The 21,781-nt window shown below is 49.3% G+C and overlaps 1 protein-coding gene and 1 pseudogene across 3 annotated transcripts in view; one reads left to right on the top strand and one right to left on the bottom strand.

Annotated features, from left to right (window-relative positions):
• Nucleotides 1-21,781, top strand: part of PLCG2 (phospholipase C gamma 2) — a 157,924-nt gene that overhangs the window by 63,615 nt on the left and 72,528 nt on the right. For all 3 annotated transcript variants that reach the window (XM_042968431.1, XM_042968433.1, XM_042968432.1), the window contains exons 6-8: nucleotides 8,664-8,748; nucleotides 10,657-10,740; nucleotides 19,998-20,041. In XM_042968431.1, coding sequence (XP_042824365.1) covers nucleotides 8,664-8,748; nucleotides 10,657-10,740; nucleotides 19,998-20,041 — 213 coding nt within the window. The remainder of the gene's footprint in view (nucleotides 1-8,663; nucleotides 8,749-10,656; nucleotides 10,741-19,997; nucleotides 20,042-21,781) is intronic.
• On the bottom strand, nucleotides 20,052-21,182 carry LOC102968668 (annotated as a pseudogene).

Consider the following 21,781-nt stretch of genomic DNA (forward strand, 5'->3'; position numbering starts at 1 on the left):
AGAACCTTCAGCAGAGAGGAAGTCAGTTTCTGGACTTGACGCCCTGTTCCTGGCTTCACCGTTCACTCTCCCCGACTTTGCTCTCCTCGGGCAGAGCCCCGCCGCTCTGTCAACATGTGGAAAACGCCACCTTTCCTGTGGTTCTGGGAGGCCCGGGTGGAGTTTTTCCAGAGGAATTCCGACCGAGGTGCCAGCTGCAGGGCGACCGACTTCTGCTCTGCCAGTTTCCCCTCCCTTCCTGTCGCCCACGACCGATGGCGTTTCCTGAAGGAAAACAAAGGAGTGGCAGAAGCCAAGGAAAGACCGCCGGGCAGGCGGCGGGCTCGAGGCCGTCTGGCCCAGGCGGTGCCCAGCTTCTCGGCACTCGTCTCGGCCAGCCCGCCTCGTTCACTGTCGAGCGCATCCAGAGGCAAAAGGGTAGCAGCTGGTGTTTGTGGAGAACTGGGCTTGCAGTGGTCAGGGTGCTCTTGGAGTTGCAGGGGCTTCTGGAATATTCAGACTGCTGAGCTGGGTGCCTCGTGGTCCATTTCATGAGGACACTGAGGCTAAGAGGAGTGACCTGACTCGTCTGCAGCAACCCAGCTTGCTGGGCGTGCCACCAGGATGGGGCTCCCCCATCACTGCTTGGTGATGCTTTTCTTCTTATTTTTTTTATTTTATTATTATTTTTTTAATGTTTATTTTTGAGACAGAGACAGAGCACGAATGGGAGAGGGTCAGAGGGAGAGACACAGAATCCGAAACAGGCTCTGGGCTCAGAGCTGTCAGCACAGAGCCCGACGTGGGGCTCGAACTCACAGACTGTGAGATCATGACCTGAGCCGAAGTCGGACGCTCAACTGACTGAGCCACCCAGGTGCCCCACTTCTTATTTTTTTAAAAAAAATGTTAATGTTTTATTTGTTTTTGAGAGAGAGAGAGAGAGATATCAAAACTGAAACAGGCTCCAGGCTCCGAGCTGTCAGCACAGAGCATGACATGGGGCTCGAACCCACAAACTGGGACATCATGACCTGAGCCGAAGTCGGACGCTCAACTGACTGAGCCACCCAGGTGCCCCACTTCTTATTTAAAAAAAAAAAAAAGTTAATGTTTTATTTGTTTTTGAGAGAGAGAGAGAGAGAGAGAGAAAGAGAGAAAGAGAGGGAGATATCGAAACTGAAACAGGCTCCAGGCTCCGAGCTGTCAGCACAGAGCACGACATGGGGCTCGAACCCACGAACTGGGACATCATGACCTGAGCTGAAGTCGGACGGTTGACTGACTGAGCCACCCCGGTGCCCTATAAACTATTGAATTTGATTATGGTAAGATCTACCATTTTAAGCGTATGCCTCTGTGAGATGAAGTACATTCGTGCTGTTGTGCATCCACCGCCATCTGGCTTCAGTGCTCTTTTCTCCTTACGGGACTGAAACTCCGTCCCCGTGAACGGTAACTGCCCCTCTCCTCCTCCCCCGCCCTGATCACCTCTCTTCTCCGTTCTGTCTCCATGGGGTGTGACTGCTCTGGGCACTTCGTACGTGTGGAATTAGGCAGTATTTGTCTTCCTGGCTTGTTTCACTCAGGACATCTTCACGGTTCATCCATGTTCCTGTAGCAGGTGTCACAATTTCCTTTTTAAGGCTGCATAATATTCCGCCATAGGTGCAGACCACGTTTTGTTTGTCCGTGCATCTGTTGATGGACACTTTAATAACCTTCCTCTTTTGGCTGTTGTGAGTATGGTTCCTTTGAACGTGAATGTTCATGCCCCTGTTTTCAGTTCCTGTGTACGTTTTCCAGAAGTGGATTTGTGGAATCAAATGGTAGTACTGTTCTTTTTTTTTTTTTAAGTTTATATATTTTTAAAATAATTTTTAATGCTTATTTACTTTTGAAAGAGAGAGAGAGAGACAGTGCATGAGTTGGGGAGGGGCCGAACGAGAGGGGACACAGAATCCGAAACTGGCTTCAGGCTCTCAGCTGACAGCAGAGCCCCATGTGGGGCTCGAACCCACAAACAGCAAGATCATGACCTGAGCCGAAGTCGGGTGCTTAACTGACTGTACCACCCAGGCGCCCCTTAAGTTTATTTATTTATTTTGAGAGAGACAGAGAGAGCACAGAGCCCAGTGCTGGGCTCGAACTCATGAAACTGTGAGGTCGTGACTTGAGTTGAAATCAAGAGTCAGACACTTCACCCAACTGAGCCACCCAGGCACCCCCCATACTGTTCAAGTCTTAGACAAACTGCTTTACCGTTTGCCACGGCAGGTGCAGACTGACACAGCCACCAGCAGGGCACAAGGGCTCCAGTCTTTGCCACTTGCTTGTCAAGTTACTTTCCTCTTCCTTCCTCCCTCTGTCCCTCCGTCCCTCCCTTCCTCCCTTCCTCCCTTCCTCCCTCCCTCACTCCCTCCCTTCCTCCCTCCCTCCCTCCCTCCCTCCCTCCCTCCCTCCCTTCCTTTCTTTCAAATAACAGCCACTTTAGTGGGTGTGAAATAGTAGCTCATTTTGGTTTTGCTTTGCATCTTCCTCATGACTAGGGATGTTGAGCATCTTTTCACATGCTTTTTAGTTTTGCCTGTCTTCTCTGGAGAAATGTCTGTTCAGATCCTTTGCCCATTTCAAAAGTTCACCTCATGATTTTAGTCCTTCTTCAGCTTTCAAGCACTGACCCTGAGACACAATATTTTATTTTTCATGTTCATGCTGTTATTTATATTACCTTTTGAAAAAGTGAATTTTTTATTTTTATTTTATTATTATTTTTTTAAATGTTTATTTACTTTAGAAAGAGAAAGAGCGTGAACAGGGGCGGGGCAGAGAGAGAGAGGGAGACACAGAATCTGAAGCAGGCTCCAGGCTCTGAGCTGTCAGCACAGAGCCTGACACGGGGCTCAAACCCGCAAACCATGGGATTATGACCTGAGCTGAAGTTGGACGCTTAAATGACTGAGCCATGCTGGTGCCCCGAAAAAGTGATTTTTTAAAAAATTATTTATAATTACCTTTGAAAAAGCGAATTTTCAAAAAAATATGAAAGTAACTCCTATTAGTTCTAGGAAACTTTATAAATACTGAAAACTAGAAAAAAAAGTATAAATTGGATATTAAATGGTAAGCACTGTTAACTCCAGCTATAATTTTTTTTCAGTAGATTTTCATCTTCAGCTTCTTTTTACTTACTCATTTGACTTTATCAAAATCTAATTGCACGCACGATCTTGTATCCTTTTCTTTTGTAATTTCTAAATTTTGGAATAATTTTTCATTTAGAGGAAAGTTGCAAAGATCTTACAGGGAGTTCCCAAATCCTCCTCCCGCTTTCTCTAATGCTCACATCACGCCTCGTCATGATGTATTTGTCAAAACTAAGAAACCAGCATTGGTATGTGACTCAGAACTGAGCCCTGGACTTTATTTGGAGCTCAGTGTTTTCCCACTGATGTCCTTTTCCTGGTTCGAGATCCATTCCAGGGGCCCGACGTTACACTTCGTTGTTCTGTCCCTTGGTCTCCTCTGGTCCGTGACCATTTCTCAGTCTTTCCTGACCTTGACACTTCTGAGCAGCACATCTCAGGTATGTTGTAGTACAGCCCTTGGTTCGTGTTGGTCTGACCTTTTTGTCGTGATTAGGCTGGAGTGACAGGTAGGCTTTGGCTGCGGGTGTTGGGGAAGAGTACCACAGAGGTGAAGTTCTCGTTCGTTCTATCACATTGAGTAGTGTGTGCTCCCGGTGCGGCTCATCCGCGGCCATGCAGTGCTTAATCACCTGGCCAAGGTGGTGTCGGAAGATTTCTCCTTTGTAAAGTCATCCCCAACCCTGTTCTTGGGGACTAAATCTCTTGAGTCCAGCCCACCCTGAAGGAGGGGAGAGTTAAACTGACTTCGCCTCGTGTTAAACCGTAAGAACATACATGTTTCATTTCACCTCTTCAGGAACATGATGTCAGTGCCTACATTAGGAATCAACCAATGGAAAGGTGACACTTGGTTTGAAAAGTTGTCTTTTGTGTGTCATTTATGTCCAGTTCTTCCTTAGGTTCACATTTTCACCCAGTTGTCTTCAGAGTGAACCTATGACATAACGCTCATAAGAAGCATTTTTTGGGTCTCTGTAGGATTCTTAGCCTTGTGTCATGGCTGCCTAGTCCCCATCGGGCGGACGTGCTCCGCTTTTCTTGAGTCCTCCCTTCTAGTTGCTGCTCACGTTGGTGGAGGCTCCTTGAGGTCAGAGGTCTGACTGGTTTGGTGTTCCTAGTGTTTGTTGGATGAAAGTTCTACCTTTTATTCCTACACATAACATTGAGCAGATGGAACGTTCTAGCTTTGAAAGAGTTCCTTAAGACATTTCCAGGCCTGGGGACACTGAGTCAAAGGTGTTAGTGCTTTCACCATAACTCTTGGCTAGATTTTTAGAGACCCAGCCCCAGTCCATCTTTGAGCCTTTAGAGTTGAGTTGTCTCTTACCTGGGAATTATGTTCTGAGGTTGGTGCAAAAGGGGGAAATTTCTGTGGTCAAAATATACCTTGAGGGGTGCCTGGGTGGCTCAGTTGGTTAAGTGACCGACTTCGGCTCAGGTCATGATCTCACAGTTGGTGGGTTTGAACCCTGCATCAGGCTCTGTGCTGACAGCTCGGAGCCCGGAGCCTGCTTCCCATTCTGTGTCTCCCTCTCTCTCTGCCCCTCCCCAGCGTGCACACATGCGTGCTTGCTCGCTGTCTCTCTCAAAGAGAAATTAACATTAAAAAAAATTTTTTTTAAATATACCTTGAGAAAACCCCCTGAGCCTTCCTTGAGGGCCCCTGGAATTGTGTTACCAGGTGTGAGGGTCACAGGCTCTGAGTCCCACAGACGGATAGCAGCCTCAAGGGCTGGTAGCAGATTGTCGCCTGTGGACATTTCTTTCCCTCCTTTGCCTTTTGCCCCTTGGTATATGACGTTGGATTTGCACAGGCTGAATGCTGCGCTTTATTCTTCATGCTGGCAGGGACAGAGGGCAGACTGTGTTAGGTCTTCAGGAGGCAGAAGGGGGCAGGGGTTGCAGGTGGGGGGCAGGTGTGTGGGTCCAGGTCTGTCCGTCAGCAGGCATGCAGATAGCTACCAGGCAGTTAACATTGTGGTCCCAGCACATTGGGACGTCCTGGGGGAGCGGGGCGTTAGCCTTAGGTGTGCAGTCTCCCCTGCACAGATTCTCCTTCACTAGGTCTGGCCTGGGGCTCAAGAATTTGCATTTCGAACAAACTCCCAGCTGATGTTGGTGGCGCTGGTCTAGGGACCCTACCTGGACAACCAAGCTTCTAGAGCTGCTCTGTCCAGTATGGCGCCCCCTAGCTACGTGTGGCTATTTAAATTAATTAAAATTAAATAAGAGTAAAATTTTAGTTCCTCGGTCATGCTAGGCACATTTCAGATGGCCAGTAGCCACATGTGGGTAGCGGCTGCTACATTGCACAGCGCAGATCTAGAACATTTCCATCATCATAGAAAGTTGGACGGTGGTGAGGTTTGAATCTCTGCTTGGACACTTACTGGTTGTGTGAGTTTGGGTGAATTACTTAATTTCTCTGTGCCTTAGCTCTCTAATCTGTCTGTAGAAGAGAGAGAATAGTTCCTGGTGTGAGGTTTCAGTGGGTCGGTATGTGAAAAGCATTTAGGCGGTGCCTGACTTAGGTTGGGCACGACATAGGCTTATTATTGTCCTTCTTGCTCTAAGAAGCCTAGGGTGGTGGAGATGTTGATCCAGCCTCAGGGGGGCAGATAAGTTTCCTGGGGCTGCAAACCCCGGGCAGCATGGTAAGGGCTGCTGGGATGCGCTGCTGTAGGAGCTGGGACCGTGCCAGGCCGACAAGGGAAGATGCCACCATGGTAGAGTGATGTCTTCCAGGGAAGACGGAGGGCCCTTTGTGGCCCATGGCGGGGATCATGTCTAGTCTTCCCTCTCCAAAGGAATCGCCCTGGTTCCCAACCGGCTGTCACTGGCCGAGCCTGTAGGAAGCAGAGTCTAAAACGTGGGTTTGTGTGTGGGAAGCTTTCTGGGGTGGGTGTGGGGGTGGACGGACACCTGTGGGTGTGGAGGGGGTAGAAGGAGATGGGCTGCCATGGTCACAAGCACGGCCTGTAGAGCCGTCCTCCATTGAGGTCATCAGAGAGCTGCTCACTCTGACTGACTAGTCATTGCATGCTGGATGTAACCCTGGTGAGGCGCACTCTTCATCTCATGACAAGTCCCAGACGGGGAGAGCGGTGAAGTTGGGGCTGCTGGGTTCCTCCCCTCCAGCAGCTGGGGAGTCTCCGTGCTTGTTCTTGCTCATGGTCAGGCTCTGCAGTGCACAGCCACGGGCCCGGGGATGGGGGTGGGAGTGTGGGGAGGGGAGTGGGGTGGCAAAGTCCCGGCACGGGGGCCCAAAGAAGCTCTTTGCCCCCCCCTTTACCTGGGGGTTCACCTGTTGTGCGGTAAGGTGGGACTTCCACAGCCGGTGGATTCAGATGCCCCGTTGCTCAGTGTCTCCTTACCCCAGACCCTGTATTTGCTCCATTGGCTCCCAGCCCCCCTGTGTTGGTGCCTGATGTGGGGAGGGTTCTTGGCCCTGTTTCTGCCTCGAGGTTCTGGGTCCCCAAGGGGACTCTGACCTCTTCCTTGATCCTGGATGAGTGCTGCAGGGACACCAGCTTGACCAGACCCCCTCCCTGTCCCCTCTCGTGGTGCCAGCCCCTGCTGCTCTTCTCTGTTCATCCTGCCCTGGCCGGGTTCTTCCCGGACACCCCCGGGGGCTGGGTCAGGATGGGAGTCTCAGGCAGCCTGCTTGATTCTGTGCCCAGCCAGCCACTCCTGACATGGGTGCTCTCAGTGTCTCTGGGAAAGCCCTCGGTGCAGGCCCTGGAGTAGTGGGGGGTAGGGAAGCATCTTGCAGGTAAAGGAGTCTGATGTTAGGGGGGCTGTTAGACTAGAGGTAAAACGGCTGGCCATGGGGACACTGAGATGGCCAGCGTCCCATGTAGTCGCCTCCAGGGGCAGCTGCTGAGTAGAACGTGCTGCTTCCTTCCGGATGTACCGGCAGAGGCCGAGTTGGCAGCGTTGGGGAAACTGGGCCATTTTCTGCCCACATCCTGGGCAGGCTTCCTTCCTTGGCCGTGCACAGCCCTGTCCAGCCTGACGTCTCCAGAACACAGAGCAGTTTTTGTTGACCACACCAACAGCTCCCCCGGACCACCGTCTCTCACTCTGCCAGACGCCCGGCTCTGCGGCCACAGGGGTCTAGATCTCATGCCCTTGACCCACCACCCTAACCCCGTATACCTCCCCACCCTTCATGCTGTTCCCAGAGGGGAAGTAACGTGCGGTGGTTACAGGCAGCTGCCCTGGAGTTCACGTCCTCCACGTCCCAGCGCCCAGCCTCTCTGAGCCTGTTTCTTCAGCTGGAATATGGAGGTGCTAACGGTGTGGGCCTCGTAAGGTGGCAGGGCATCGAATGAGTGTGTGTGTCCCTGTCCCCTGGAATGGTGCCTAGCGTTGAGTATGCGCTATTTCGGTTTCAGCCATCACTGCTGTTATTATTGCTAGCACGGTTATTTCTTTTTTACTTTTGAAACGTTTTATTTTTTGAGAGACAAAGCACGCGAGCAGGGGAGGGGCAGAGAGAGAGGGGGACAGAAGACCTCAAGTGGGCTTTGCACTGTAAGCACAAAGCCTGATCTGGGGCTTGAACTCAGGAACCCTGAGATCATGACCTGAGCCGAAATCAAGAGTTGGACGCTTGACCGACTGAGTCACCAGGTGCCCCAGTATGGTTATTTCTTTTTTAAAAAAACAATTTTTGTTAATGTTTTACTTATTTTTGAGAAGGAGGGAAACAGAGTGTGAGCAGGAGAGGGGCACAGAGAGAGGGAGACACAGAATCCGAAGCAGGCTCCAGGCTCTGAGCCGTCAGCATAGAGTCTAAAGTGGGGCTCGAACCTGCGAATTACAGGATCATGAACCGAGCTGAAGTCGGATGTTGAGCTGCCTGAGCCACTCAGGTGTCCCCAGTATGGTTATTTCCTTTGCTCGGAATGCGCTCTCCCTTTCTTGGCTCTGAACCTGAACTTGCCACCTGGCCTAGCAAAAAACATGCATGAAGATTTCTGTGATGTGGTCCAGATTACTGTACGTTTTGGGATTTGATTCAAACCCAAGCTCTGCCGTCACCCAGCTCTGACCTCGAGCAGTGTGCCCTTCCCCCTCAAACACCACCCCGTGGCCTGTTCTGAACCCTGAGGGTGGGTGATGCTTACTGCGTTGAGGGGTCAAGTGTAGTGAGGGGTTAGGTAACATTATTGCCTGGCACATCGCAGGTGCTTGAATAAGGTCAGCTCCTTCCCCCTCGCCCTCTGGCCTTCATCGATCTGCCCTTCGTTTGAACCCCTGGGACATTTCCTATCTGCAAAGCTTTCTGGGCACCTGATACCATGTTCTGCTCACCCTGTGAATCTCTTAAGTGACCTCAGTCCACGGCCATCCCTGAAGTGTGGAGACCAGCCTTGCACATCGTGGCATCAGCCCCCTTGAGCCCAAGTTCTCTTGTGTCCGGCCCGTCTTCTCACGGGGCTCCTGAGGGTGCAGTAGATGGGAACAGCCGCTCCCTCTACCGTTGAAGCCCCTCGAGGTGGATAGAGCTGGGGTTTCCTTCTTTTGCAGCATCACCCTCCGGGAGCTGAAGACCATCTTGCCCTTGGTCAACTTCAAAGTGAACAGTGCCAAGTTCCTCAAAGATAAGTTTGTGGTAAGTTTCGTGGCTTGGCGTGGTGATTTTGTGAATTTAGGGTCGCTTAGCCTTTGAGCCCCGCTGAATGGTGCCCAGGAGAATCCTTCACCTCCTGATTCCTCTGTCTCAGTTGAGACAGAGGGACCCCTTGGAGGTCGTAGGCCCATGTTTGCAATCCTAGCAGACAACATCCTCCTTGAGGACCACGTTTGCTGAGCTGCTTGACTTGGGATGTTCCCACGGTATAGCCTTCCCTTTCCCTCACCATCGCACAGCCTGCTTTCCTTCAAGTAATGTTGAACACGTGGGTTTTTTTGTTTTGTTTTGTTTTGTTTTGTTTTGTTTTGTTTTGTTTTGAAACTATCATGGAAGTTTCCTTAAATAGGTTGTCAGGGATGTGGCATTTTGTATGCAAGTCCTCCCAACATACTTGGAGTTAGCTCTTCTCTGCCCATCCCCCCACTTCCCATCCACCCCTGCTCCCTGCCATCACTTAGTTTGTTTATGTTCTTGCATAATGGAGCTGTTGGTAGATCTGTGGCAGGTGGTGACTCTAAGAGTGGGGGTGTAGAGTAGGGCGGGGGGGCTTTCTTGAGTGCATAAGAACGGAGGTGATGGGTAGGCACCCTTTGTGGTGCTCTGAGAGGTCCCGACCCTTGTCATGGAGCCCAGTGACTCTCCATTCCGCTGGTCCCGATTGCAGGACTCACACGGCCTTGTCAGTGGCAGCCCCAGGTATAGGCTTCCTTAGCCAAGAATGTGCATTCATTTCAGTACCAGTGAGCTCTTGGAAGTGTTAACCCACCTTATGGCTCTCAAGCCATCTTTTGACCTGCCTAAAACATTCCAACTATTCTAAGAAGGCCGAAACAGAGGTGGGAGAAGCATTCACCATTGATGACCGCATCATAGGAATCTTTATATATATATATTTTTTAACGTTTTATTTATTTTTGACACAGAGAGAGACAGAGCATGAACGGGGGAGGGGCAGAGAGAGAGGGAGACACAGAATCGGAAGCAGGCTTCAGGCTCTGAGCCATCAGCCCAGAGCCCGACGCGGGGCTCGAACTCACGGACCGCGAGATCATGACCTGAGCTGAAGTCGGACCCTTAACCAACTGAACCACCCAGGCGCCCCAGGAGTCTTTATATTTTTAAAAAATGCATTTATTTATTTTGAGAGAGAGAGAGAGCGCGAGCTCCCTGGAGGGGCACAGAGAGAGGGAGACAGAGAATCCCAAGTAGCCTCCCTGTTGTTAGCGTGGAGCCCGACATGAGGCCTGAGGCCATGAACCATGAGATCATGACCTGAGCCCAAACCAAGAGTCAGACGCTCAGCCGACTGAGCCACCCAGGCAGCCCCCTGGAACCTGGCTCTTTATCAAGCCTTTACTGAGCAGGCGATACGTAGACCTTACTGATTTGGTTTCAGGGAAGTCCTAGGGAGGGTAGTGGTAGTTTTCCCATTTTAGAGATGAAGAAACTGAGGGTCTGAAAGGTTCAAGTAAATGACCCAAAGCCATTAAGCAGTTCAGGGGACAAGCCTTGGAGTTGAACTCTTTCTTAAGTCCAAAGGCCTGGTTAGTTTTCCCTGGCTTTTAGAATGACCTATATGTACGGACTCTGCTCTAGGTCTAGATTTGGAAATGTCTCCTGCCCCCACAAAGTATTACTACCCTTGGGATTCTGGCCGAGACTCTTTTATTTTGGGGTTCGAGGCCAGGGTCTTACCTGGTGGGACTCCTGGTGGTTATGTTCTCTAGGCAGATAAATTCGGAAACCTGTGAACAGTTTGACTTCAGAAGACTGCGAGTTTGCTTTCAGCCAGTGCTGTCGAAGGGCGGTCCTGCCTGTTAATAGTGGAGCGGTGTTCTTGTAGGGAACCTTAGAGACCGAGTGGTTACTTTTTCTTTTAATTTACAGGAAATCGGCGCTCACAAAGATGAACTCAGCTTTGAGCAGTTCCACCTTTTCTATAAAAATCTTATGTTTGAGCAGCAAAAGTCGGTAAGACGATTCTTGGGCAAATGATCAATGATGTTTTCGTTTCCCCTGTGTGTCAAAGTCCAGCACGCTCCTAAGAAACCCACGAGAAGCGTTGAGTGTCCCTTCTAGTCAAGGAAGTAGACCGTGGGAGTGGCTGCGACGCACTGTTTGTGTCCGTTAGGTTGGCGTGAGAGAGCTGTGGGGAAATCGGAGCGGGGGGAAATGGCTCTCTCATACCTTCCTGGTGGGAATGTGACAAGCCTGGTTGGAATTTAATCTGAGCCTATTAAGTTCAGTTAACTCCACTGCATGATCTCATTCTGCAAAGGAAATGTATCAAATTATGAAGAGTAACCATCTCTGGGTAGAGGGATTATGTGTGTGTTCCTTCTTTTTATGCTTTTATTCATTTTTTAATGAGAATAATTTTTTATTCGGATAATATGCCATTTTAAAATAAGATGTGCATACATTTTGACCTGACGGTGGCATTTTGGGGACTCTGTTTTAGACAAATAAGGGCACTGGGATCTAGGAATTGAGTGGTAGAGTGTTTATTGCAGCATTATTTATGCCAGCAAAATAGCTGGGAGCCTTCTGCATGCTTCTCAGGAGAGAAATGGCTGAGTAAACTGTGGTCCATCCATCGCACACAGCATCATGCAGCTGATTATGAAGCCTGAATCTGTGTGTGTGTCGATCTGGAAGGATGTTCATGGTGTTTTGTGAGCAAAACCAGCAGCAGATTCACATGAGGAACCAGGTCTGATAAAAAACAAAACCAAAATCTGCCTAGAGTAATCCCCCTCCATATGTCTATGTGTGTTTTTATGTTTAATGTTGATTTCGTGTATGCACTGAAGGGGTTTAGGAGGATGGGCAGGAGAGATCACTGAATTTTTCTTTGCATACCTCTGTTCTTTCTGACTCATTCCAAGGAGTACATTACTTTTGCAATAAAAAGAGAGTCCCATAGGGGCGTCTGGGGGCGTCAGCTGGTTAAGCATCCAGCTCTTGGTTTCTTCTCAGGTCATGATCTCGAGGTTCGTGGGATCGAGCCCCGCATCAGGCTCTGTGCTGGCAGGGTAAAACTTGCTTGAGATTGTCTCTCTCTGCCCCTCCCCTGCTCTCTCTCTCTCTTTCTCTCTCAAACATACATTTTAAAAAATCCCATAAAGCGTAGAGCTTAAAAAGAAGGATTGTTCATTGCAGTGCATGGAGCACAGTGCCTGGCAGGCAGCACTCATCCCGCAAACAGGAGGTTGTTGGAAAAGGGCTTTGCAGGTAGCAAGGGTGGGTCCAAAGCAGGGAGAACATAGGACTTGGAGCCAGAGGATCTGGTTTCTCCTATGAGCTGTGTGATCTGGGGCTGGCCACGCACGATTCTCAGCCTCAGTCTCTTATCTGTGTAATGGGGGCGGGGATTCCCACCGGGCTCTAGGGAGCACTGAATGAGGGCTGGGGGTGGGGCAGTCAAGAGTGCAGGCATTTTTAAGTGATGAGCATGAAAATCATGAGAAGACACTTATTAATTGCCTTCTGCATGCAGGCCTGCAGGTGGGCACAGGGTGAGGCTTTCTGTTGGGTGACTGCTGGCCGTCTGCCTACATTGGGAAAAAATACATTCTTTAATAGAGTAAAAAAATTCTACTTCACTGGGGTTGTTTTCATATATTACTTCTTGATTTGCCAAGGAGAGTAGGAAGACTATAAGCTTTGGGGATTGAAAGACCCGGATGTCAGCCCCTAAATTGGCCTTGGCTGACCAGGTGATTTTGAGGAAAGACAACTTTTTCTCTTTCACTCAGCCACCTTTATAAAATAAAGGTATTCAATCAAGCCGTTGCTTATAAAACTTTAAAAATTATATAACTTTCCTCCTCCTATTTTTTTAAGTTTTTTTGTATTGTTATTTGAGAAAGCGATAGAGAGCAAGCAGGGGAGGGACAGAGAGCGAGGGAGACGGCATCCCAAGTAGGCCTCACACTGCTAGCACAGAGCCCGATGTGGGGCTCAAACTCACAACCTGTGAGATCATAACCTGAGCTGAAGTCAACAGTCAGATGCTCAACGGCCTGAGTCCCCCCAGGCACCCTGTTCCCCTTTTTTATATGAAACCTTAAAAAAAAAAAGCTGGGGCGCCTGGGTGGCTTAGTGGGTTAAGTGTCTGGCTTCAGCTCAAGTCATGATCTCGCGGTTTGTGAGTTTGAGCCCCGTGTCGGGCTCTGTGCTGACAGCTCAGAGCCTGGAGCCTGCTTCGGATTCTGTGTCTCCCTCTCTCTCTGCCTCTCCCCAACTCATGCTCTCTCTCTCTCTCTTTCACAAAAATAAATAAACATTACAAAAATTTTTTTTAAAAACTGCATACAAGCTGATCAAAACACTTCTTAGGCCAAAATCTGTAACTTTGATTTATAATCAGTTCTTGAGAACAGTGAAAACCTTTGATGACAATGCACAAGTGAAATCCAGAATGACAATTGGAGATAGCAATTGTCTGCAGTTGACCAGGATTGAGAAGAAGCTTGATTCACTCCAGATAAGTAGTTGCAAACAATTGTTTTTATAGTCAGTTGCCTTGAAATTTCAGGATGCTGTCTCATCAGACGGACGGCAGGCGAAGCTTGAGAACAAGGTTTGCACAAAAGCTGTTTAATCTGCCCGCAGGTTAATCTGCCCAGCAGGTTAGCCTGCTGGCGGTCTGTTTCCACTGTGATAAAATTCCACCTGAGACTTAATTCAACCTGCACTGTTGTTAATGTCCCTTTTTAAGGCTAATGCGTGTGTGTGTGTGTTTGAGAGGGAGAAGGAGGAGAAAGAAAGTTGAGTCTGATTTCTGCAGAATCCCTGAATCCTCTGGGGGTGTCTTTGATTGCCCGGTTTTGGGTGGGGAGACGCCCCATCTGTACCAGAGGCTGGCTTCTGTTGGCCAGAACGCCACCTTCAGCCTGCATTCTGTTGTACTTGGCCTAATGGTTTAAGTGTTTCTTGAAATGAATTGCCTACATTTAAAACTCAAGAAGTTTCATATTAATATCTAGATTTTTCTGTTGCTTTAAAAAAAAATGGACATCTGGCTATCTCTGGGTCTTTCCTGAGTTCCCCACGGGGATGTATGAGTAGAAAGGAAGCGTGCATTCTCTGGTTTGCCCCAGCTCTCACCCACCACCCATTTCTCTCTGCTAATTTACCTTGCCTACCAGGCCCCACCACTTGATCTCCACCACTGGAGGGTATAACTGGCTTGGAATTTGAATAACAAAACCCCAAGCTTGATAGATAGTGGCCAGCTTGAGAAACCTCACTAACTCTTGTGTAGGTAAATGCCCCTCCCCTACTGTTAGCATATAATTTACTTCCTGGGCTCCTTGCTGGCTGCACAGAGGAGAGAAAAGCAATAGATATATGCTCTTACAGGCTCAGCTGGATTTCCTAGGCTCTTCTGGGGAGATAGGGCTGTTTAGGGTGATGGACAACCCCCAAGCCTAGACCCAGGAGTGGGTTCGTGCTCAGCAGTACCTGTAGGTTTCCAGCTTGGGGTAACCAGTTCCTCCTTGTGTCTAACCACCTGCTTACATCGCTGCTGTCAAGACTCAAAGCTTCTAAAATTTGGGTAGCAGCAGGAAGAGAAGAAAGTTAATCCCATGTGTTTCCCCGGGTGATGGGCCTCTAACTAGGTTATACTAACAATGTTATAAAAAAAGATCCTTAGCGAACCTTTCCTAAGTGTGAACTACACGCTGGGTGCTGTGCTAAGTGCTGTGCGTGCTCTTAATCCTCTTCCCAACTGTGCAAGACCTACCATTATTAGCCCCATTTTACAGATGAAGAAACTGAAGCTCAGGGAAGCTACTTGCTGGAGGTTATACAGCTAGGATTTGAACGCTCCTCTGCCCGACTTCAGTGCCCAGCCACTGACACGGCTTTTTTAATTTTTAAAATGTTCTCATGAAAGGGAATGTCAAACACGTATAAGCAGAGGCAAAGGTATGCGAACCCTCTGTGGACCATCACAGCTTTAGCGATGATCAGCTCATGGCCATCGGGTTTCATCTTGCCCTTGCCCACTTCCCTCTGCTCAGATGATGTTGAAGCAAACCCAGCGTCGTATTGTTTCTTCCTTAAATGCTTTAATACCCAGCTTTGTAACTGCTGCCTTGCTGCCTCCCCACCAGACAAGCGAAGTCCCCCTTGGTCAGTGATGGTGGGGCATCAGGCATCATCAGCGAGGACAGCTGGCTGGTTTCCTTCCTGCTGTTGGTCCGGGACTTGAGTTTCACCTCGGTGGGGAGTGGCGTTCAGGTTGCTGTTTATCTGTCTGTTTTTACGCCCTGCCCTTTCAGACGATGCATCCTCTGGACCCTCCAGTAGATTCCTTCGGAAATGTGCTACGGTTCCTCGTTAGCCAGATAGCAATATCACGTATGATGCAGTTTCTGGGGCTCAGGCATTCTGGCATGCGTTGGCTGGATTCTCTGCTCTGGGGTCTCATGGGATTTTAGCTGGGGGCTGTGGTCTCATCTGAGACTCAAGTGGGAAAAGATCTGCTTCCAAGCCCATGAAGTTGTGGAACCTTTAGTTCCTTACAGGTGTAGGATTGAGGGTTCAGTTCCTTGTTGTCCAGAAGCCACCCACAGCTCCCTGAGGGATGGGGCTCGCCTACATGGCTGCTGGCTTCCCCAAAGCTGGCAAGACAGTTGCTCACTCGTATACGGCATCATCATGTAGTCATAGACGTGTAATCGCGTGCACCCATGCCTTTTGCAAGTGGCAGGGATAATGCAGGGCTGGAGGGAGGAGGACATCCTAAGGCCGTCTTCAAAGCCTGTCCACCAAGGGTTCCCATAAACCCAAGATTTGAAGTTGCTCTCCAGCGGCTCACAAGTAGTAATCACACAAACTGTGTCCCGTGCCAGTCAGAGAACAAGTACCCTCCCACCCGTGCAGGGTACCAGCAAACAAGCACTCACTGCCTCCTCCCGCCCATTACCATCCCCACGGGGTCTGAATGCAGGCATCCTCTCTTGCTTGTTTGCCTGTTCTAGAAAACAGCTGTAATTTTTTTTAAGGTGGCAGTAATCTTCCCTTAGTGTTACTTGTAGCTGAGAGCAGCCTTAAGTGTCCACACCCTCAGTCTTGTCTGTTGTTTGGGGGTGACGGCGCCCATCCTCCAGGCTCGGTGAGAGGGTTAAAAGGGCTCAGAGATAGCGGTCACCCCACAGAGTGTCCTGCACACAGCTGGCCCTCAGAACAGCCTTTCATGAGGCAGAATGCCACACGGGGGAAGGAAGCGCTGACCTTTGGTGCTCCCGCTCTCTGTCCTGCTTCAGAAAGACCATCTCGGTCAGAATCGGTGGCTTTCCCAGAGTGTCCTCTGACCGCTCACCGTATTGAAGCAGATGACCGGGCAGCACTTGATAGGAAATTCATTTCTGATGTTTGAATAAATGGTATTATAAGCAAAGTAGTGTTTTGTCTATTACTTAAAAGTAAGACGCACGTACAAAGAAAAAGATAATTGAAATGCCTGCAAAGCTTCTACGATTATACCTGGGATTATACTTTTGGTAGAAAGACTAATGTTTATTCTTCTGAGTTTTACATGGGTGTGAGCGTATGACAAGTGAGTCACATTCTGTGATGGTATGCTGGCTGAGGCTTCCAGGGACAGGGAATGTGGTACATTATTCGAATTGGCAGCGAGGAGGGAGAAGGACCCACCGTGCACACGTCGGCAGTGACCCTCTGGTTAGCTTTTTCTGTCACTGCCACTTTCCCCTTGGCCTCCTGGAACCAAATGGCTCAAATGAGCACAGCATGTGTAGGCTGAGTTACAGCCTGGAGGGTGCCCCTGCCATATGGGGAGACTCAACTCCTTGACCTCGATTCCTCTGGGCTCTTGCTTCTGTGGTCCCCATCCTTGGGCACGGCCCCTTCCCTTGTCTAGCTGTAACTGCCTCTTCTCCTGGGACTCAAAAGTCAGAGGTGACTTTTTTCGTAGCCTTTAAATTTTTCCTAGAGAAAATTAATTGACCCATTATTTTCAGCATTCATTCAACAAATGTTTGAGCCAAGAGGGCCCAGTGGTTAGCAAAACAGACATCTCTCTTGACCTCATTGATCCTCTGCTGGGGTGAGACGGGTCAGGACATCACCCAGAGTCACACGGGGCCCCCGACATCCTGGTTTAGTAGAATTTGACCACATAACCCTACACGGTAATGGTAACATAATCTAATTGCTGTCTCTTCACTCTGTGTGCCTTGTAGCATCTAGAATATTCTTCTCTCCTTGCTAGGATGTCATTATTCACTTTGTGTGCATTTGCACGTACTGTGAAGGCCACTGGAGATGAACCAAGGTGGACGGGGGCTGAAATTGTGGCCCCTTGACATTCTGGGTATGTCATCTGAAAACAGCTGCTCATCCTCCCGGAGCCTGTTTTTTGTTGCCAAAGTGGGCTTCGCTTTACTGTCTTCTGGGTGGGATGGGTGCCGGGGGTAACTGAGGTCGTGGCTGCCTCGTGTCAGCTCCTGACAAGCCATTAGTTTGTCAGGGCTGCCGCAGCAGACCCCAGCTAAGTGGCCGAAGAAAACAGACCTCTGTTCTCTCCCAGTAAGGGTGCTGACACCACTCAGCTCCCACTGAAATCTCGGGGGGAGAATCTCCTTGCCTCTCTCCCCACTTCTGGTGTCAGCTGGCCGTCCTGGGCGCTCCTGGCCTTGGAGACGTATCGCTCCGGTCTCTGCCTCCGTCATCACGTGGCCGCCTTGCCCTGGTCTGTGCCGGCCTCCAGGTGTCCCTCTTTATAAGGACTCCAGTCATTGGACTAGGGCCCACCGTAATCCGGCAGGACCTAGCCTTAACTCGATCACATCTGCAAAGACCCTATTTCCAAATAAGGTCCCGTTCACAGGTGCGGGGGGCTTAGGGCTTGCACAGATCTCTTGGGGGATGCATGTAACACATGCTATACTGTCTTCCATCAATAGAATGCCCTCCTTGACGCATGTCCTCTGACTGCTGCCTCATTTCTCTGCCCCGTAGAGTGACCTCTTGCAGGAGCGCCGTCGACCTTGCTGTCCCCCTTGCCTCCCTCCCTGCCCCAGCCACGTTCCATGCTTCTCACCCCACGGCAGTTGATGTTTTCCTAAGACCAGTGACCTCCACATCAACAGAGCCACTGGTCGGTCCTGTGGCCTTCATTTTGCCCGCTCCATGGCGTAGATCACTGGTGTCTCTCTCCTGGATATCGTCACTTGGCTTTGAGACACTGTGCTGTCTTCATTCTCCTCTTACCTCACTGTCTCTGCACTCACACATCCTTGGCGGGGTCTTTGATTTCTTCGTGTCCAAAGGTTGGTGCGTCCCAGGCAGGGCCAGTGTCTCACCGGACTTGCCCGTCTCACTGCCAGCTTGCTTTGCATCTCCTGCTGGAATGTTCGGGAGAGGCCTGGTGACACTCCTCCCCTCCCCCAGTCTTCACTGCAGCGAATGCTGGATGCACCCACCCAGGAATCTTCACGCCTTCTGTCTTCGGTTCCCCGTCACCCCTACCCCCAGGCCTACGCTATTGCCTTGCGTCTGTGAATTCTGTTTCTGCTACCCAAGAGGTGAGCCTCAGGCTGGTACTATTTGCCTTTTTGCCTCCAGTCTACCCCCTGTCCCACTCTGTGCCCTGTGGGGGGCTCATTCCCACAAACTCATTCCCAGGTGTTCTGCCAGCAGGTTCAGCAAATGGGCGGATAGGGATGGGGGTACAGGCGTGCAAGAGGGGAAGCTGGGGTGTTTCTCCCCGTGTTTTCTGGCTCTGGAGGCCTCTCTGCAGTCGGGGCACCCCCTCCTTTGGCCCCACTGCCTGCCTGGCTGAAATGGGGTGGAGCTTTTTGTGTGCTTCCTTGAAAAGAAGTAAAGGAAAAGACTGGCTTTAAGGATCTCATAGCATAGATAATTGAGGATAAGTCTAGACCCGGCTTTCTCCAGGTGTAAGGAAACCAGTCTCGGGGTTTGGGTTTAGAAGGGATCTGGCCTGAAGCGCCGTGTCGATCTAGTGATCTAACTGCCAAACATCCAAATAACAGCACGCACTGCCCCAAATCCCTTCTTCTTTTTTTTTTTTTTTTTTTTTTTTTAATTTAAGAAATAGCTATGCTGTCAGTTACACGTAAATAGAAGGGAGACTTGTGAGCTCTTCTGAAAGCGGCTCTTAACCTTTCTGGGTGACCCATTTCTTTGAGATGCTGATTAAAGCTGTAGATCATCTTTCCAGAAATAAAAACACATACGTGCACAGACCAACGCAGACCTCCTGATGCTTCCCAGGGGCCTGTGCATACCTTCTCTGGAACGTTGGTTTTCCTTGTATCATCCTGGACTCCAGGCAGTTTGGCTAAAGGACTGGGGAGTCTAGACTGGGAGTTGTAGTTCTATCATTAGCGTTTGTAACATGCCAGTGGCTACGTGTCCATCTGTGCCCTGAATTTCTCAAATGCTTATCCAGTCATAGCCTGATTAAAAATTATTAAGGTAATGCTACCTAACCGGAAGGAGGGACAGTATGGGGGGTGTGTGTGTGTGGCCATGAAGGGCAGGACCGAAGCTGCCCAATATTTCTTTCCTTCTCTCGAATCTGAAGATGAAAAATTAGCTCGCTGCAATATTACCGATGGGAAATGCAGCAGTGAGGGCGTAGAAAAGGCTATGCATTCTCTGGTGGGGGCGCTGGTCCGGACAGTTGTTTGGAGAAGAGTTTGGTGAATCTGTCAAAGTTAACAGGCGCACACCGTACCCAGGTGCTTCCCTGTCTACCCAATGGAAATATTTTGTGCGGCCGGGCAAAAATACACAGATACATGGACACTCTTTGTAACGCTGGGTCTAACAGCAGAACATCAGTGATGTCCGTATTATGGAATACAGTGTGGGTTTTCATAGTAATGATGCAGGATGATTGAGGAGCAGAATAATAAAGCCTAAAACACAGCTAAAAGTTTGGAGACATGGATGTAATATGATAGGATAAGGTATAATTAAAATGAATATCCACTAAACAGATTCTAGAAGGCAACCTACCAAATTACTAAGATTGATTGCTTCTCAGGAATTAGACTAAGAAGGGGGCGAAGAAGACTTCTACCTAAGTTTCTGTCATATTCAAATATTACAAGTCATGCCAGTTATAATTGTTTAATTAAAAAACCCTGTCCATGTGCATGAAGTGGCTTGACTTGTCTCATGTTCTTATTTTGTGTGTGTTTTCCTTCTGTTTTCTCTTTCAGATTCTTGATGAATTCAAAAAAGATTCTTCCGTGTTCATCTTGGGGTGAGGCACCTCTTTTGGGTTATTGTTGTTCAGGGTGGCTGTGTTGGGCTTGGGTGCCCGTGTGGGTCCTCCCAGCTGGCTCCAAGGGGGGGGGGCACCTCTGTGGGCACACGCTGATCTCCACAGGGGCAAAGTCTCTCATTGGGAAATTGGCTGTCCTGAGCCCTTGGCATGGATAAACGTGAACAACAGCAGGGTTTGTGGAGTGGTGGGAGGGTGGGCCAGCAGGTTCTACAGAGACGCCTGTATGCTTTAGGACCTGCTCTCCCAGAAATGAGTTTTGGAAATGCCTGGTCAAGCAGATTTAAGTGAATTAAAACGAGTTGAAGCATATAAAGTGCTTCCTGTGGTGTGTGGGATGGCCAAGAGCTCATAAATAGTGATAATGGTATTATTAAAATGTAAGTGCTGCAGGACTTGTCAGGACCTTTACTATTCTTCCTCATTCCCCAAGTGGGGATTTATGAAATGTTCTGTGATTATGAAATGTTGGCCACGGAGTTAACAGCACCTAGCATGATTTGTGGCACTCTGATCTAGGCCTGCTTTTCAGAACCAGCCCTCACTGATGAGGACACTCTGGCAACTGACCCCTGTTCCTTTCTAAACCAGAAACCTCAAGACTGCACAGTATATATGAAACATCTGGTTTTTATTTATTTTATTTTTTTTATTTTGGCTTGTTTTTTTTTTTGTTTGTTTTTTTTGAGGAACAAGAGTCAAGTTCATTTGTTCATTTCTTGTGTTTGAAGCATTCCTCGATGACATCCTTGGCCTGAGACTCTTTGCCAGAGTCCTTAACCACCACACAACTGCAACCAACCACTTCACGGGGTTTTCCCTCCGTGTCAGTTTTACAGAGGCCGACCCTTTCCCCTAGTTTCTTGTTGTCATCAACCTTAATTAGGTTGATCTGGTGCTCAGCACAAAGGGCCTCCACCAACCTGACATACATAGGCTCATCACAGTTGGATGCCAGCACACAGAGATGGGCTTGGCGCTTGTCTAGGGCTTTGGCAGCTTCGCGAATTCCACGCGCTAGGCCATCGTGGATGAGGGCGGTCTTCAGCACCTCTTGTCAAGCGGTATTAACGTCCGTTACACCCCCAGCAGCAATGCCTTCCTCGGCCACGGCGGTGGGTTACGGATGGAGCCGAATCTTGACCGCACCCGAGCCTCTGCCTCCGCGAGACTCAGCGGCGGCAGGGAAAGGGCAACATCTGGGTTTTTATTTGTTTGTTTTCTTTTCTCTTTTTTTTTTCTTTTTTATTATATGAAATTTATTGTCAAATTAGTTTCCATACAACACCCAGCGGTCATCCCAAAAGATGCCCTCTTCAATGCCCATCACCTCCTCTCCCCTCCCTCCCACCCCCCCATCAACCTGGTTTTTAAAAAAATGTTTAATTTTTTATTTTGAGAGAGCGCATGTGCATGAGTGGGGGAGGGGCAGAGAGCGAGAGGGAGGGAGAGAATCCCCAGCACATTCCACACTCAGCACAGAGCCCAACTCGTGGCTCAGTCTCAGGACCGTGAGATCATGACCTGAGCCGAAATCAAGACAGATATTTAACTGACTGAGCCACCCAGGCACCCCAAAACAAATCTGATTTTCATGTAGTATTGTAAGGAAAAAATTAGGGTTAGACCATGAGGGTCGTTAGCAAAGAAGATTGGAAGTACATTCTCAATTAGAGAATGACAATAGACTTTTGGATTCTAAGTGAGTTCGGTAAAGGC

Source organism: Panthera tigris, chromosome E2 (genome assembly GCF_018350195.1).
Source record: "Panthera tigris isolate Pti1 chromosome E2, P.tigris_Pti1_mat1.1, whole genome shotgun sequence".
NCBI lineage: Eukaryota > Metazoa > Chordata > Mammalia > Carnivora > Felidae > Panthera > Panthera tigris.